This window comes from Girardinichthys multiradiatus, chromosome X (genome assembly GCF_021462225.1).
Source record: "Girardinichthys multiradiatus isolate DD_20200921_A chromosome X, DD_fGirMul_XY1, whole genome shotgun sequence".
Classification (NCBI taxonomy): Eukaryota; Metazoa; Chordata; class Actinopteri; order Cyprinodontiformes; family Goodeidae; genus Girardinichthys; species Girardinichthys multiradiatus.
Window position 1 is genome coordinate 25,131,221 of NC_061817.1, and position 19,289 is coordinate 25,150,509.

General features: G+C 38.4%; 2 protein-coding genes across 6 annotated transcripts in view; both read right to left on the minus strand.

Moving 5' to 3' along the window:
• Positions 1 to 11,370, minus strand: part of LOC124863142 (brain-specific angiogenesis inhibitor 1-associated protein 2-like) — a 77,847-nt gene extending 66,477 nt beyond the window's left edge. For 2 of the 5 annotated variants that reach the window (XM_047357388.1, XM_047357387.1), the window contains exon 1: positions 11,127 to 11,370. In XM_047357388.1, coding sequence (XP_047213344.1) covers positions 11,127 to 11,198 — 72 coding nt within the window. In that variant the 5' untranslated portion in view covers positions 11,199 to 11,370. The remainder of the gene's footprint in view (positions 1 to 11,126) is intronic. The other 3 variants (XM_047357389.1, XM_047357391.1, XM_047357390.1) reach the window with 3 other exon arrangements.
• Positions 11,371 to 12,227: 857 nt separating this feature from the next.
• Positions 12,228 to 18,635, minus strand: LOC124863231 (charged multivesicular body protein 6-like). Its single transcript, XM_047357530.1, has 8 exons — positions 18,423 to 18,635; positions 18,175 to 18,284; positions 17,966 to 18,053; positions 15,169 to 15,255; positions 14,730 to 14,795; positions 14,481 to 14,561; positions 12,657 to 12,732; positions 12,228 to 12,578 (listed from the first exon to the last, which is right to left on the minus strand). Exons 1-8 carry the CDS (start codon positions 18,486 to 18,488, stop codon positions 12,529 to 12,531), a joined length of 624 nt encoding a protein of 207 aa, XP_047213486.1. The 5' UTR covers positions 18,489 to 18,635; the 3' UTR covers positions 12,228 to 12,528.
• Between the last annotated feature and the right edge of the window lie 654 nt (positions 18,636 to 19,289).

Genomic DNA, 19,289 nt, shown 5'->3' on the forward strand with positions numbered 1-19,289 from the left:
TTATTTAGTTTAATTTTTAACTACATATAATTAGTTTTGTATGCTTATGTTACTCTATTAAGAGCTCAGTGGCAAAGTTGATATAATATGTTTACTTGAAAACTACGACTCAATTTAGGGAATGTATATTGTAATTTCTTTTTAAAACATTTTTATAACTAATATTTTTGTGTCATGTTAACCATGTTTGTTCTATTTTTTTTATATACATACTATAATGCCATGAAACAGAGATTATTTTGTCAAGTTTGTCATATGGTGAGAATCTTAGCCCATACCTAGTATTTATAGATTCAATTCTAGTTCATTAATACAGTTTGTACAAAGGAAGGATTGCATATAGTGCTACTTTGTGCTTCCAGACCTTTCAGAAAATACTTTTTATGTTCCAGTTTGAACAGAAGCAGAATCAAGACACTGCTTTCACATCAGTTGAGTCTAGCATGACATATAATGGTTGCAAAATAAAGCATCCTCATCAAAATAAGTCTTGAATAATTTCTCACAAACATTCAACCACTCACAAACTTCTGACCTTTTCTTTCTCCAGCAAACTAATTAGCCCCTTTATGTCTCATTTTTTAAACTGTAGAAAATTATGTATCTGTGCAACCCTCTGTGCCATCTCCTGGCCAGGAATGAAATGCCAATTTATCATTTCTGACAATCTTTGGTTTACTTTCACTGCAGATAGTGAGACTCAGCTGTATCTGTAAATCTCTCTTAGTGTGGAATACATCAGTAGTGACGATTTCTATGGATAAGCAAAACTGTCTGTTGTGTTGAAACTGCTTGCCACTTTAAACATCCCTGAAACTTTCAGGCCTTTCTCTTTTACCGCTGTGGAAATAGCTGAAAGGTACAATTTTGGCTAATTCAGTCACAACTTGACAAAACATTAAACTTTATAACTGTGTTTGGCCCCAATTTAGTCTCAAAGAGGCCTCGGATTGAGGAGGGAAACTAAGTTGCCTTTAAAGTGGTCTCTGTTTCTCTATCTTCACCTCATGGTGCCACTGCACAACAAATTATTTACCCATAGGACCTGCAATTTACTTTTTGTGCTGCCTTCCCGAGTCAAAGTGACCTCAACAGACACCTTACCATCGCTCATCTAACCTAATACAGAGGCAGGTAGCTATAGCAACAAAGATCCATACTTACTTTGGAGCTTTAGTTCTTTACCCAGAAAAATAGTCCATTTTGCAGAGGAAATCAGTGGATCTCTATGTAATTCCCTTAAAATGAACCAATCTAACTGCTGTTTCTCCAAATTGCTATAAAAGTAAAACAAAGTGTGGTTTGGATTGCTTCACCAGCAGGACACAGAAGATATCATCCAATTTTTATTCGGCATGGCAGTTTCAAAGCTTTCAGAAGGGGGTTTCTATAAATTATGGATGTTCTGTGCTAGGTCCCAGCGCTAACTGTTTCTTTGTAATCTTTCTAATTTTACCGCAGTCCAAAGTGGACGAGAAAACCTTGTTTCTAATGCTCATCAAATATAAACTATGAGAACATGGGGTGTTCTGATTAGGTTTCCGACGAGGTCAGTCTTTGTAATCAAGAATGCAGTACAATTTAATACAGCATGAAGTTGGCCATTTTCCTCAACCACCATATTTTCTGAAGAGGTTTTTGAATCTTAGTGAGCTTAGGAGATTTGAAAAAAAAAAAAAACCTATTAAAAATAGCAACATATCATTGCATCCATGTGGGTATGCATACATAAATATCTTCTTTGTGCCAAGTAGCATGGCTAGTCTGTGGTTGCTTTCTCCACTGGCAAAATGTGCATACAATAGTCTGGTCAGTGTAGCCCAATGTAGCAGTCTCTGTCTCAGACATGAGAACGGTTGCCACAGGCATGTTAACTTCAGTTTATGACCGTTCCATGTAAGGTTATTGTCCACTGCTACAGTACTTACTAGAATTTTCTGTCTCTGTTCCTTCTTCAGTCTGTAATTACAGTTTCTCCCTCTTCAGTAATTAGGGACTTCAACAAGGATCTGGACTGTCTCCATCTATCCCCCACCTCTCTATCTTTTCTCTCCCACCCACATCAAAGTGTTATGTTTTCAAGCACAGCAACGTTCATGTCTGTTGTTCTTGTGTCATTTCAGACATCAGCCTCGTTCACAACGTGACTTCAAATCAACTGCATGCATCGTGACGGTTATAAAGCTTCTTTGCAGCCTGTACACAGTCAGCATTGCCACTCTCTGCCCTTGAAAAAGCAACGCTGAGTAAAAGAAAAAGAGAAACGTCTCTAAACCATCCGCCCCCAGACGTGCAGAGAAGGTGGGTGTGTGGAGCAATAGTCCTCTCTCTGCATCGCAGTCAAAGGCACAGAGAACAAAATCTGCTCTTCCACAAGCAATGAAGATTATGAAGCCTCCTGCAGTGGTTAATGCAATCATTTCAAGGCCCCAGGCAGCAGCCATCAACTTGTTGAAACACTATTTAGGAAGCAGATGTTTGGGAGCTTGAGTCACTTCAGACTCCTTTAAATCTTTTATTATAAAACAAGCAGTGTTTGATGTGATCGTGGTCTGCCAGAACAAAAAAAAAAAGGTAAGAGAAGCACTGTGTTACATCTTCATGCGAGCGACTCCAAACAACTTTTTATGAGAGTCCACAGGATCAGCAGTGTATACACACCACAGACCAGCCCTGTTTATATTAGACCCTTCTGAAACCTTTTATGAGGAATTTTAACGTCCTCTTGAAATCCTCTGAAATAAAGATATGCATGCTTGCAAAAGATCCACTGATAGCCCCCCAGCACCACTTTAAAAATGAAGAGTCCTTTAACAAAATAATAGGGTAGAATTGCACAAGAATAATGGCATGTTGTTGCTAAGAGACCACCTGTTCTGATCTAGTTCTCTTATCAGAGTATGGCTGATCTGACTATAGTGACTATCACAACATTCCAACTAAAACCCAAACTATTATACATTACAGTCAATGGCCACTTAATTAGCGACACCTTGATAGTACAGTGTTGAAACCCCTGTTGCCTCCAGAACTCCCTTAATTCTTCATGACATAAATTCATCACGGTAATGGAAATATTCCTCAGTCCATGTTTGCATGATAGCATCACACAGTTGCTGTGGATTGTTGGTTGCAAATCGATGATGTGAATGGCTATTCCGACACATCCAAAATGTTCTTTATTGGATTGGAAACCTAGTGACTGGAGGCCATTGGAGTAATGTGAACCCCATTAAGATGCTCCGAGCATTTTAATAGTGCATTATTTTGCTCGAAGTAGACACCTGAAGAGGAGGAGTACAATGTGGTCATAAAAGGATGGACATGGTTAGTGACATTACTCAGGTAGGCTGTGGTGGTTAAGCAATCCACAGTGTGCCAGAAAAATATCCTACACATCTTTACACCACCACCCTGAGTTGCTTATACATAGTAGGATGGATCCATGCTTTCATATTGTTTATCCCATATTCTGACCCTACTGTCTGAATGTTACAGCTGAAAGTGAGATTCATTAAACCAGACAGCATTTTTCCAATCTGTTATTGTCTAATTCCTGTGACCCTGTGTGAATTGTAGCCTCGATTCACTGTTCTTAGTTGAAGGAGTGACACCCGGTGTGGTCTTCTGCTGCTGTAGCCCACCTGCTTCAATGTTCAACATCTTGTGTATTTAGAGTTAGTATTCCAACTACCTTTGTTTATTTGAGCTACAGTCGATTTTCCATCATCTCAAACAAGTGTGACCATTCTCCTTCAACCTCTGAAATCAACATGGCATTTATGTCCACAAAACTGCTGCTCACTGTAAATGATAAATGGACTGAACTTATATAGCGCTTTTCCAGTCATACAGACCACTCAAAGCGCTTTACATTAGAGCCACATCCACCCAATCGCACTCACTAACGCTCACACATTCATACACCGATACGCAGGCAACTTGAGGTTAAGTGCCTTGCCCAGGGGCACATCGACATATGGCAGGAGGAAGCTGGAATCAAACCCACCACCTTCTGATTGCAAGACGACTACTCTTCCTACTGAGCCACAGTCGCCACTGTATATTCTATCTTTACATGGACCATTCTCTGTAAACCATATAGATGGTTATGTTTGAATATCCCAGTAAATCAGCAATTTCTAAAGTATTCACACCAGTCCGTCTGGCATCAACAACCATGTCAAGTTCCCATTCTAAAGCTTGGTGTGAACTTCAGTAGTCGTCCTTACCACGTTTAAATGCATTGAGCTGTTACTGTGCGATTGGCTGATTTAACAGCAACTGAAAAGTAAGTTTATGATGTCTTTTTAGGTGACATACTATATTTCATCTGAAAGTAGGCATAGGTCGGTATGAGATTCTCTCAGTACAACTTTGAAATAAACTCCTGAAAGATTCATAGTAAACATGCTAGCATAGAGGTATCATAGTACTTACACAAAAATATAAAAGAGGAATGTATACAGTAGGATGTTTTAATTGATTTTTATTATAAACAGAAAAGCAGTAATTATTGCTACTGCTTCTAAAACATACTACATTAATCCATGTAATAACAATAATAATCCATTCCATGAAGCCACATTTGGCCTTTGTTGTAAGTAAGGCAAAATGTAGTAGCCTTCTTTTAGTCTGCAAACCAGCAGTCTGCAGAAACAGGTGGGGGAGGGTAGGTGCTCTGTTGGCCTAAGAAAACTGCATTCTATCCAGTGGTTAGTAAGTTTTAATGATACTTTGTGGTACTTTTATGATAACAATACAATTGATGATAAAAAAAATATTTCTAACTTCTTTTTAGTCTGGTTTGGGTAACTGTGAGGCTTTTACTGCATGTCACAGCAATCACTGCGCTGCAACCACAAATGCTGCACTTAAAAAATATACCCATTTTGAAATAGGCTTCTTCAGAACACAAGTTACATAAAGTGACTCTTATCACTAAACTGCACACAGTATGCTCTCGAGTCTAAATCAAAAGGACATTGAACTGTAGAAACTCTATAACTTTTTGCAGTTTTGAAACTGCGGTTTATCTTGATACAGGTAACAGCCTCATGCCTACATGAAAGCGCTGCAGAATCTTAGGTATTGTGACCGTTTCCATCACAACAGCTCCATTAAAGTTTACACTACTGTTTTGGCTTTCATAGACATTTAAGAAAACTATACACCGTTTTCCAGGTTGTGCTGACAATGAAGGAGTGGCAATGCATGGGAAAATGTGAGATGTCCCGAGGGCTGCTAGAGATGAGCCACACCTTTCTATTGCTTCACCTGCCGTTGGTGCATTTAAAACCTGCACTGCGTGTATTGAGGATAGAAAACACAGTGCTTCCTCTGAAAAGACAGAAAAAAAAAAAAACAAGCAAAATTTGTATTATTGTATAGGGCGTGTTGGGCTACTTTGCCTCAAAGTAACTTTCCACTCTGGTCACTGTTTGTAACAAAAATTTTAAAAAAGTGTATGAACCCACAAACAGCGCTATTCTTCTTCTTGAGCTTTTACTCTGATTAATCTGCTTGCTCAATTTAAGCAAGCCAGGTCAGTGCTCAGACTTCATCTGTCCACTTCTTAAGAGGCTTGACCTAAAGCACCACCCTCTACAGACATGACCAGCTGGTAGAGATGACAGGAGTGCAGACAAACACCAACACTTATTGTCAGTCTTAAGTATCCATCTAACCAAGTCAACATGGGGGTAACTACAGTGCCTTGCGAAAGTACTCGGCGCCCTTGAACTGGTCAACCTCTTGCCACATTTCAGGCTTCAAACATAAAGATATAAAATTCAAATTTTTTGTGAAGAATCAACAACAAGTGGGACACAATCGTGAAGTGGAATGAAATTTATTGGATGTGTCAAACTTTTTTAACAAATACAAAACTGAAAAGAGGGGCGTGCAATATTATTCGGCCCCCTTGCGTTAATACTTTGTAGCACCACCCTTTGCTGCAATTACAGCTGCAAGTCGCTTGGGGTATGTCTCTATCAGTTTTGCACATCGAGAGACTGAAATTCTTGTCCATTCTTCCTCGCAAAACAGCTCAAGCTCAGTGAGGTTGGATGGAGAGCGTTCATGAACAGCAGTCTTCAGCTCTTTCCACAGATTCTCGATTGGATTCAGGTCTGGACTTTGACTTGGCCAATCCAACACCTGGATACGTTTATTTGTGAACCATTCCATTGTAGATTTGGCTTTATGTTTTGGATCATTGTCTTGTTGGAAGATAAATCTCCGTCCCAGTCTCAGGTCTTTGCAGACTCCAACAGGTTTTCTTCCAGAATGGTCCTGTATTTGGCCCCATCCATCTTCCCATCAATTTTGATCATCTTCCCTGTCCCTGCTGACGAAAAGCAGGCCCAAACCATGATGCTGCCACCACCATGTTTGACAGTGGAGATGGTGTGTTCAGGGTGATGAGCTGTGTTGCTTTTATGCCAAACATATCATTTTGCATTGTGGCCAAACAGTTGGATTTTGGTTTAATCTGACCAAAGCACCTTCTTCCACATGTTTGGTGTGTCTCCCAGGTGGCTTGTGGCAAACTTTAAATGAGACTTTTTATGGATATCTTTGAGTAATGGCTTTCTTCTTGCCACTCTTCCATAAAAGGCCAGATTTGTGCAGTGTACGACTGATTGTTGTCCTATGGACAGACTCTCCCACCTCAGCTGTAGATCTCTGCAGTTCATCCAGAGTGATCATGGGCCTCTTGGCTGCATCTCTGATCAGTCTTCTCCTTGTTCGAGATGAAAGTTTAGAGGGTCTTGGTAGATTTACAGTGGTCTGATACTCCTTCCATTTCAATATGATTGCATGCACAGTGCTCCTTGGGATGTTTAAAGCTTGGGGAATATTTCTGTATCCAAATCCGACTTTAAACTTCTCCACAACAGTATCTCGGACCTGCCTGGTGTGTTCCTTGGTCTTCATGATGCTCTCTGCGCTTTGAACAGAACCCTGAGACTTTCACAGAGCAGGTGCATTTATACGGAGACTTGATTACACACAGGTGGATTCTATTTATCATCATCAGTCATTTGGGACAACACTGGACCATTCAGAGATCCTCACCGAACTTCTGGAGTGAGTTTGCTGCACTGAAAGTAAGGGGGCCTAATAATATTGCACGCCCCACTTTTCAGTTTTTTATTTGTTAAAAACGTTTGAAACATCCAATAAATTTCATTCCACTTCACAATTGTGTCCCACTTGTTGTTGATTCTACACAAAAAATTTGAATTTTATATCTTTATGTTTGAAACCTGAAATGTGGCAAGAGGTAAAAAAGTTCAAGGGGGCCGAATACTTTCGCAAGGCACTGTAGTCGCGAACCGCCATGTCTGGGGCTGCTTGCCTACAGGAGGGAGGGGAACTCAAGTGAGTCACAGAGGATCATGCAAAAATTGCTGGGTTTCCCAGCACCAGACATGACTCCCTTGTTGATCAAGATCCTCCCCGAAAGCTTAGGCGTGCCCGGGGCCTTTACCAAAGGAGCAATGCATGCAGGGAGACTCAAAATTCCCAGTCTCACCCTGTTAAACACACACACAGTAAACCTGTCTAACATCAGCAATCACCCCCCTCATTACCATGGCGATTACTCAGTATCAGCCCAGCAGCTCGCTGCAACTGCTTTACATACGCCGCATGTTTGAACATCTCTCCTTCCTCAAGAGACCTTTGCTTGCATAGAAAGAAGAAAATACACAGATCTATTCAGAATCCATGTATGGCAAAGAAACTGTGAGAAAGCAGGGCTAACCATTACTTCCTAACAAAAATCAGTGGACTGCCACCGTTTTTCTGCGATGTACCCTGTATGAATTTTTTTCAGCCAAGAATTCTCTATCTAGCACAAAGTATTTAAAAAAAGAAATGGCTGATTTATAATAAAAATTAGGGAGTGATTTACTAAATATTCTAACTAATAAGCATTGAATAGTTATCATCCTAATGTGCACTTTTTGGTCTCAGTCAATTAAGAAATAACTTTTTTTTGCCCCAAAAAAAAAAAGAAAAAACTTAATTTTGCTTAAAATAATCTCTAAGTATCATAAAATCACACATTGTCAACACTGGATTCAACTGCTTTGAAATGACACTGTTGCACTGAACTGATTTCATTGCTCTTTCATTTTAGTGACAAACGTTTGGTTGCAATCAGTGGTGGATTTTTGCCATCTTTGGTGGCAATGGGGCAAATGCTAATCCAGTTTTTTCCAGGTTCTTTCTATTTAGTGGCTTTGTTTTGACCAGTCATTGCAGAGAAGGAGGTATCAGATAAATATGTGGAAGCTAGTGGAAGAAGTATTTCCAAAGCCTTCCCTTACAAGTCAGGGTGTTCCTTTATGCACATCCCGAAATCCACTGTCCTTTGGAAGAGCCAGGTTTGGTCAAACCATCTTGATATAGGAATCAAACATTTTTGTTTTAGAATAGCAACATTTTTCAAAGTGTTTATGCATGTGTGCTATGTTTCTATTGACTAAAAAAATAAAAAAATAGGTAACCTTGGAATGCCTTCAAGTGCCCCCAGGGATACTAGTACCTCCGACTGAGAATCAGTGTTGTTGAAGGAATTGAACTGCCTTAGCAGCAAAAAAATGAGTAAAAACAATTCTTTGAATGCAAATTTGCAAACATTGGTTATAATGATAATAACCCTTAGTAGTAATAATCCATGTTGCTCCGCAAAAAATAAGAGATCACATTATTGTGTCCCACTCTTTGGTCCAACAAAAATCACATATTTCTCTTTATTTTCTTGTTTACTTAAATACCATTTCTTCACAAAACTATGGAATTTTAGTTGAACACATTATCATGTGTATCATATCAAATAATGTGGTATTTACTCGAGACATTTCAGTAAATTGAGTATTGTCAGGCTTTTTTGTCCAATACAGACTTGCAATTGTCATATTATCATACTATAAAGTAAAATAGATAGAAGTAATGAGTTTACTACTAAGCTAAAAATGCAACAAAGAATATGCTGTGGACTGACATGTTTTTTAACTGACTCTGGTGGCAGGCTCTAGATTTGATGGACGTAATAAATAGGATGAGGGGGGGGCAGACGTTTTAGTATTTGACTTGATGAACACCAATCAGAGATATCCAATTGGACATTTTTAAATTTCTGATATCTCACCAACTGACTGATGCATCTCAAATATTTAAAATTCTGCTTTGCATAGTTTTAGAGTTCTGCTTTGAATAACAAAAGCTAACTATTTTTTAATGATTTTAGGGTATTAGTCAATTCTGTCTCAATTTCTGTCTTTACTAACCATCACTCTCCCCAATCAGTGGACTCAAAAAAACTGATCACAAATACTTTTAACAATCAGGAAAACAAATTGAAAATGAATTCTTTTTAAAGATGTCGGAATCCTCCTTTTTACATTTTCAAACACATCAAAGCTTGCATGCATGCTTGGGTGTTATTTGCCACCAGGTCAGATCCCAAGAGTAAGCGAGGGACTGCCTTCCCACTCCACTGCCCCTCAGAGTTCCTGCCTGTCAGGGCTCTGACGGGGTGCCTCCTCCCCAGTGACAAAGGTTGACTGTTGTGTTTGTACTTGAATGAACAAAATCTACAGAAAACCTCAATTGACTTTAAAAGCAGGACACTTACAAATATATCTTCCGTGATTAACACACATTACTAGAAGTAAAAACTAGGAGTAATCCTAATAGTGCAAGGCATCCCACTCAGACAGACATTAAAACACATGGGGTAGTGATAATATGCTGGTCCTTCACTATTTTGGTCCGTCAAATTTCCATATATTTCCTCATTTAAATTTCCAGAGCTCAAAGGTTTGCCATAAGTTTCTGGTGGATATTTGTACAGTGGTCAGGTTTTAAATGTGAAAAACAGAAAAACTGAAGAACTGGAAGGATGCACAGTCACATTACAAAAAATTACAATACATGTTTCAATGAGGCTCATTTGTCAGATTAAAAGTACCCTTTTAAAATAACCATTTAGCAGGTATTGAACATACTTTTCATTAAGCCCACATTTCTGTATTAAACATGTTTTTATGGTTTGATGTAATATTCAAATTTTAAATGTTATGTTTTTAATAGCTGTAAGGGGAAAGTCACCATAATTAACAGAACTAAATGCTTGAAAACATCAGTGTGTAACTAATCCTTATAATTAGTTCCACCTAGTAAATTAAATTACTGCAACAAATGATCTTATCAATAATATTCAGTTTAGTTGAACATTACTATATGTGAAGATGGATTCACCCAGTATGACCAGAATGAAAGTTGGACATTAAAATACTTTGACAATACTCTATAGGAGCTCTGGAACATCCAAGTCATGCTTAACAAATTCCTTAAAAAGAAATACATTGCATACCTTTGTTTATTTAATTAATTACACAGCAATTAGAGTGAAAACAAGAGGATTAATGGGTCTGTTGTAAGTGCAGCTTCTTCTCAGATATTATTTCATGCTGGTGCAAACATCTGATAACCCAAATCTGATAAACCAACCAATTTCTTTCAGGCTTTTATTCTGCTTATTATTTTTAAGTCAAATCTAATCACAGCTTTCCCCCACCCATTCCTTTAGTTGAGGATTAAACACTGCCTGCCAAGTCCACACAGGTCTTTGTATGAAAAACAGGTTTGAGAGGAACAGGACAAATGTTTACTTGTTGCAACAGAGGCTAAACCCTCCCTATCAAACGCAGTCCACTGGAATGCAGAATGTTCCCATTTCAAAAAACCAGGCTTGTATAAATCCACCGGTTTCCAGAGAAAAGCCCAACCTCAACTACCAATACCACAGAGGCGGACTAATTCAACAGGCCTTCATGTATTGAGACTGTGACCCTGATATTGCAGGTACGGGAGCGGTTTTGGCCTAAATGTGTTGCCCTAATTAACCTGAGGCAAGGCTGGATGTTATAAGAAAGGACGGAGTGGGTTCTTTTAGACAGGGACATTAAAACAATGAAACCTATCAGCTTTTGTGCTTTTTCTTATGAGATTAAAAAGAAAATTACTTATAGACTTTAATGCATTTTTTTAACTGCTTAACCGCCAAACTCATGTATATCTCCAAACTTTATTAAGTAGTTCAGCCTTACCTTATACACATTTTCCGTCATGCGATGAACCTCGTCGGTGCGAGACATGGTGAAATCTTCAGCCAGGACCATAAACGGTTTTTAGCGTAAAAACGTTTATCCGTGTAAAAAAAAAAAAAAAAAGCAGTGGACAGATACAAAACACAAGTTTGAGCTAACAGTGACCGAAAGAAACGCCACCGCAGGAATGAGGCTGCGCTACCGAAACCTACAAACTAAACACACCTTCCTTCTCCGCTGCTGACAGCCCGCTGCTGCCTTCACGGACCACTCCAGAGCGCCGTGTTTTCACAATCCCGGAGCAATAGTGTGTTATTCAAATGCATTCAAATAAAATACGCTGTCCAGTTAGCTTTCAAAGGACACTCATATAAAACACTAAAAGAGCGGCTGTTTATTCAAAAGAAGATGCCACGTTACTGAGAGTAAACGTTAACTATTGAAATAAATGCCAGTCCCATTTTATTGTATGTAGACTGAATGCTATATTTCCTACAGCCGTTGAATGTAGCGTTATGCTGTCAAATTGTAGATTTGGTGCCCTCCTACATCTCTGTCCAAGTGGAGCCTGAAAATTCATAAAAGACTGAAATGATGTATTTTGGTTCTAATATGGACCATGAAGTACTTCATATAATTGGTAAAAAAGTTTTCCACAGGGCTACATGTTTGATTATTGTCATTAAAGATCATTTGGGACAATTAGTTGCAGCTCGTCCAGTGAAGGAACTGATACATGTGCCGTTCAACCACTAACATTAAGCAGCTTATCCAGTTCCAATAAATGTTTTGATGTACGAAAGCTTTAAGACAGAGAGACTGATTTCGGAAACATCACTGGGGACTATTTGTCCTCAATTTCACATTAATTAGTGCCTAGAAATTTACCAGAAATACAGGACTGTATTTCCATTACCATGTTGCTTTCCCGTGTCTCTCCCACAATCAGCAAGCTTTTTATTTGATAATAAACGCGTTCAATTCACTGCACTGATGCCTTTATAATGCACATATGGTTTGCATAGTATAGTCAAAGAAAAACAAAGCAGTGCCATCTCCTGGAGAAAAGCATGCTCTACAGGTTCATAGAAAGAGTCAGGATTGCTCTTTTTTCCACAGCTTAGTTTAATATGCAAAACTTTTTTGTCTTGATTTTTTGTTATTATTTTAAAACATCTAAAAATCATATTGTCTTCCCTCTATGTCTTAACCAGCACAGAAACTATGAAACACTATTCAAAATTAAACAGACAGAAATGCAATATTTCACATTAAGTTGTGGCTTAACAATGTTTTTCTTGTAAACTGTGTGAAAAGTCTCTGTTGGATACAGATCATCATCATCACAAAACTAAAAGGGCTTCATTTGCAGATCAGCACTGGATATCAACCAGAAATTCTGTTACGCTGCCAGCATCTCTCTGTTCTGTTTCTTCATAACGCCTTTCCTCTCTAAAAACAGAAAAAAAAGAACAAAATTAAGTTTTAAACATTTCTTTCAAGTGCGTGGAATAAAAACACAAAGTCTACCTGGTTCAACTTTAGCAGCTTCTGGTATCTCTGGTACATGGTCAGTGGGAACCTCTGGAAGTGCTACATCTTCTTCCTGTATAAAAAAGAACAAAAAACAGAAAAATAAAAACAAAAGCTTTCTGAGGATTAAAGGCATGCTTGGTTCAGAAGCTAAAAAAAATGTATTCATAAACATACAGAACTCCCAGCTGTTTTCAGTTTTTATCTGTTCATTGATAGTTTGAGATCTAAATAAAATAAAACTGCTTCATGAAAAATGCCATCATATGAACTGGCCCTAAGACACAATGAAGGCATTAGTGCAAAAAAATAAACTGGTGTTGTATTACTTTTGCGATATTCCTCAAGTAAAGCTTGACGTAACTAAGGCCAAAAATATCAATATTCATCTCATCCAACCATAACATCTTCTTCCACAAAATCAGTTTTATTATTCTCATGGCTCACTGCAGAATGTAGCTGAGCTTGAAAGGTGTCCATTTAAGAACAGAATCATTTTTTTTTTTTCCGTTTAACAGCAGCTGTTGTATAACTGTCCTAATTGCAGACACTGAGATTTCACATCCAACCATTCCTCTGAGGTGAGGGACATAGTTTGTCACATCTTTCAATTCACCCCAGAGTGATTACTCCTTCCAATAGCTTATTTTAATGCAGACATTTATATACAAATCTGGTGGAAAAAATTGGTGGAAAATATATGAGTGGAGATATATAAGTGGGGAATATATGTGATTCTTAGATCAGAACAGTAAATGTTTCTATTTTACTATATGCAAACAAATCCACTAGAGCAAATTTCTTTACCATAGAAAGTACACCTGGCCCAATGCTTCGCTGCTGCTTCTCTTTCCTGGACAATGCACTGATGCAGCTAAACCCATCCTGCCAAACGCAGTCCATTGGAATGGAGAATGTTGCACTGATGCAGCATTTGCTACAGCTTGTTTTGTGCTGCCTTCTTTGTTTCTTTGCTACAGAAAGTACATCTGACTCAGTGAGTCTGTTTAGCTTCATCTCTTTCCTGGACGAAGATAGTTGTACTCCATCAGATAGATAACCTTCCACGACAGGGCATTATGTGATCAACTTAGTTTGATTGTACTGCACTGTAAGTAGGATCAAACAGGACTACGTATTTGGATGTGTATCTCACTATAGCATCCAATTGCATTGATATAATTTTATGGCTCTGTACTGAGTTTAGACCAAACTAAATTTTTTACAAATGTATATCGGTTGGACCAGTAAGTCTTGTAAAATGACTTTAGAGGACATTTGTCATGAAACTGGATTTAGAACTGAGCTTGTGTATTCAATTTAAAGCAGAACAAATCCACAATGAAATGAAACTTGAGCATTACATATCTGTCCTGTTAAAGATGCATGTTGCATATTCATTCAGGCTTTATGATGGCATCCATAAAATATTTGTTGGTGACCAAATATCAGGGAAGACTTGCTGCTTTTCTCGTGTCAGATTGTTCTACGCCAGATCCAATTAATCTCACTGCATTGCAGTTTTTTCGTTTTATTTGTATAAGAAGAATAAATGCAGTCATTGAACCACTGTCAACACTGTAACCACAACTGTGTCAGTTACAATTTGTAATTAGATTCTTACATGGCTGTGGCTTGTATTAAACCCTTTCCAATTCTATTCAAAATTTAGATTTTAAATATGTAAATTAAACTACTATGTGTCTGCTCTTCTCCAGAAGAGATCAACAGTGTGTTTAAATCTGAGTGCAGCAGGAAAGGAAGATATATGAGTGAAAAAACATTTTCACAATAAATAGAAAGTTAAATCTTAGAACCCACCTGAGTGATAGCTTCTAATTCTGCTAAAACAGCATCTTCATCTTCCTGGGTCAAGGCTCCAGCCAACATTTCATCTATTTGCTGCAGAAGAAAAATGTAGACTTTGTGCATTCATTATCTAAAATTACTTCTAGGCTACAATCTGCACGATTTGAAGTAAGAAATAGGTAATTTAAAATTAGTAAACAAAAATTATATGGGGAAGTAGAAACATTTTCCTGTTTGTGAATTTGAAGAAAAATGCTTTACCCTTTGATACTCAATTGATTCTTGGGTCTCATCCAGGATTTTTTCCACATCTTCTATTGACATGATCTGCCACAAACAAACCCACATTACATTTTGTTTATAATTTTTAATTAAAACATTTTTTTCACATTCTGTCAGACTTATGAATCCCCTAAGAAGGTCTGAGTATGCAAACTGATGTCGCTGAGGCTTTTCTTTCCTAATCCTATAATCTTAAAGCCATGTGTACTAGCTATGCTGCTGCAGCACAATCCAAGAGCCTTCTGCATTGCTCAGACCTTACTCATGGATCACATTATAGAAAGCATTCCTATCAGGGGGAACCTTTAACCCTGTTACAGTGCGCACTGATGTACAAAAAGCCTAAGGGTACAAGATTACAATCAATATGGAAGGTACATTTATAAACAGAGAACAGAAGAAAAACCTGAACATCTACCTCGTGCATGCTTTTCAGGCATTCATTGCCAGCATTAAGCCCCTCGATAACTTTCATCTCAATTTGCATGAACTCAATATCTTGAACCTGTTGACAAATAACAGCAATGCATTAGAAATGTAGCTGCAGCATATATGACAGGCATGCCAACAAAACAAAATGGCTAATTCAAAAAATTTTTTGTTTTATCATGTCACTTTTAACTGACAGTATTTCTCCGCTGTACAGATCTATAAAAAGTTTAGAGATGCACCAAAAATAAGACAGAATCAGGCCATTTAAAGTATGATCTCATCAGATATTTACCTAGTAGAACAAAACTCAGCTACTTTTCAATATCACTGAGACTTTTCAACAAGGTGTGAGATTTAAACACATTTTCGAAAGCTGAATAGTACAGCAAAGCTGGTCTGTTTTAACCTTTTGAAACATCCGACTATGTCTCACAAATCATGCTGGATTAGTAAATGTTGTCAGTCTTGGAAATCTCACACTTAAGATATAGCTCCACGGACTCTAAAGGAAATACAGACAGACTGAAGGCTAAAGCTATAGCTGAGTGCAGTTAGCATTACCATAGTAATTCTAACTGCACTCAAGCATTTGCAACTGGGACCTTGGTAACCACATTTCATTCTGTTCCATTGTAAATGTGACTGTTTGACAATAAATATCCTTGAATCCCTGAAAAGTTAAATAAAGTGCTAAAAACAGTTTAAATGGTGACCTTGGTAATCATTTTGTCCTTGTTTTAAAATAAAAGTGAAATCCTGTTTTACTGTAGATGGATGTAATACCAACTCCTCTCTCTCTTAAATATACATTCTGACATCACCTCTAATACAAATAAATTTATTCAGTTTAAAACAATTAACGAAAGATTATGACATAAAGGCTTCTTAAGGCTCATGTATGGCTTCAGTAAATGAATGAATAATTTAAAACACTTATATCCACTGCTCAAAAAAAAAAATAAAGGGAACACTTAAACAACACAATATAACTCCAAGTAAATCAAACTTCTGTGAAATCAAACTGTCCACTTAGGAAGCAACACTGATTGACAATCAATTTCACATCCTGTTGTCCAAATGGAATAGACAACAGGGGAAATCTTTGGCGATTAGCAAGACACACTCAATAAAGGAGTGGTTCTGCAGGTGGGGACCACAGACCACTTCTCAGTACCTATACTTTCTGGATGATGATTTGGTCACTTTTGAATGTTGGTGGTGCTTTCACACTCGTGGTAGCATGAGACGGACTCTACAACCCACACAAGTGGCTCAGGTAGTGCAGCTCATCCAGGATGGCACATCAATGCGAGCTGTGGCAAGAAGGTTTGCTGTGTCTGTCAGCGTAGTGTCCAGAGCCTGGAGACGCTACCAGGAGACAGACCAGTACACCAGGAGACGTGGAGGAGGTCGTAGGAGGGCAACAACCCAGCAGCAGGACCGCTACCTCTGCCTTTGAGCAAGGAGGAACAGGAGGAGCACTGCCAGAGCCCTGCAAAATGACCTCCAGCAGGACACAGATGTGCATGTGTCTGCACAAACGGTTAGAAACCGACTCCATGAGGATGGTATGAGAGCCCTACGTCCACAAATGGGGGTTGTGCTCACAGCCCAACACCGTGCAGGACGCTTGGCATTTGCCAGAGAACACCAGGATTGGCAAATTCACCACTGGCGCCCTGTACTCTTCACAGATGAAAGTAGGTTCACACTGAGCACATGTGACAGACGTGACAGAGTCTGGAGACACCGTGGAGAGCAACCTGCTGCCTGCAACATCCTTCAGCATGACCGGTTTGGCAGTGGGTCAGTAATGGTGTGGGGTGGCATTTCTTTGGAGGGCCGCATGGTCCTCCATGTGCTCACCAGAGGTCTGATTGAGCACATCTGGGACATCATGTCTCGCTCCATCCACCAACATCACGTTGCACCACAGACTGTCCAGGAATTGGTGGATGCTTTAGTCCAGTTCTGGGAGAAGATCCCTCAGGAGACCATCCGCCGTCTCATCAGGAGCATGCCCAGGCGTTGTAGGGAGGTCATACAGACACGTGGAGGCCACACACAATACTGAGCCTCATTTTGACTTGTTTTAAGGACATTACATCAAAGTTGGATCAGCCTGTAGTGTGTTTTTCCACTTTAATTTTGTGTGTGACTCCAAATCCAGGCCTCCATTGGTTAATAAATTTGATTTCCATTGATGATTTTTGTGTGATTTTGTTGTCAGCACATTCAACTTTGTACATAACAAAGTATTCAATGAGAATGTTTCATTCATTCAGATCTAGGATGTGTTATTTGAGTGTTCCCTTTATTTTTTTGAGCAGTGTATATTGAAGCGCGAAAACAACTCCTAATAATCAGGTTTTATTTGTACCATAACCTGAAGGATTTTTTTTGTATTTATAAATTTTTAGCAATGTGGAAAGAAGGAGACAGCTGTATAACTTTGGGCTGTATATGAAAAAATAACAGTTTTATGTTATTGTATAAATGTTTTGTTGAGAGTTAAATTTGTAAGTCATGTTGAAAGTACAAAAAAAAAAAAAAAAGTGTTTTGTAATAGTTCTTAAATAAAAAGGAACAGGCTAAAGCCAGCATCAGCAGATTAAACCTTTACAGTGATCAGAAATCGGCCACAAAATCTCTGATCAGTACTGCAAATGTTATAGTAAGAGTTCGCATATGATTTTCTTCATGCTGCAGCAGAAAACGTCCAAAAGGCTTATCAGAGAAATGTTCATATATATTTATATGAGAAAAAAACAAAAACAACTTACCATACGCTCTAAATTTGAAATCTGACTCTCGGTCTTCTCTAGTAGCTGATCCTGATAGCGTTTTTTCTTAAGAAGCAACAGTGCTTTTCTGCAGACACAAGTTAAAAGACAAAATGTAAACATTAGAAATAGAGTGCATACAGGAAGTGCTGCCACTTGGATGATCTGTTTAAAGGGAGACGGAGACCGTCATCTCGAAGTCTGCTTACTCTTTCTTGCCATCTTTTAGCAGCTGCTTCGCCAGAAGTCTTTCCTTCTCCAGCTGTACACTGATTCTCTTTTGATACTGCTTCAGTTTATCTCTCTGCTGCTTTAGTTGCTGCGAAAATCAGCAGACAATTAACAGACAAGCACGTACATTTATTTGATAAAGTACAGCTAATTTTGTCTGTGTTTTTGTCGAGTAACAATAATAAAAGCCTTGTGGTCGTCTAACGGAGCTCCATCCTGACCTTACCAAAATGGCTTTATCTTGCTCCGTTACACGAGAGGATTGGCTCTTTCTCCCAAAGACGTTTCCCATTATTTAGCCACATCCTCCCTTATCGACATACAAAATGTGACTTTTTCTTAAGCATTTTGTTACAATAATAACCAGCCTCAAATGGCAACCCGGCAATATGCTTACGCCATGTCCGCCCCGGTTTCTTTGCCTCGTTTCCTACGGCAAGCGAGGAAGGACTAGCCGTCTGAGGTATGACATCGCTTCGAGTTTGAAGTTTAAAGGTTTTAGGTACCACTCACCTAATCTCGTACGAAGAATATCTTATATCACATATAATATAGCATCGGTTTCCATAAAGCTAGATAAAAAGCTACAGTGCTTTTTCTCGAACGACACTCCCTGCTGATTGACAGCTAGCACCCTGGACAGCTCTCGCTTTCTTATTTTTTGTTTCGGGGTTTTTTTGTTTTTTGTTTGTTTCTTTTAATTTTTTTGTTTTGTTTTGTTTTGTTTTTAATGATTGCACAGTTATCATAACATGTCAATTGGTTGGACATATCTAACACTAAAGGAATTTGCAGCTTTCCAAAATATTTACCTTGGTCGGAAAACCTTACATCATGTTGAAGATTTATGAAGAGATAAAGGTGCTGTGCCGTGGTTAAATAAGCTGTCATAAACTGGCCCCTCATTAAAAATGTATGTAAAAATAAACTGTGATCTACAAGAAAATTTATAGAAAATAAGTAAGTAGTAATTTGTGCTTACAAGTTATCGCAGTATATTCCCAAAGTACTTTTTTCTGTATTCTGCAATTGTTTCTTGTTGCCACATTGTAGAGTTGTCTTGTCAAAAGATTGTCCCACCTGAGCTTTGGTT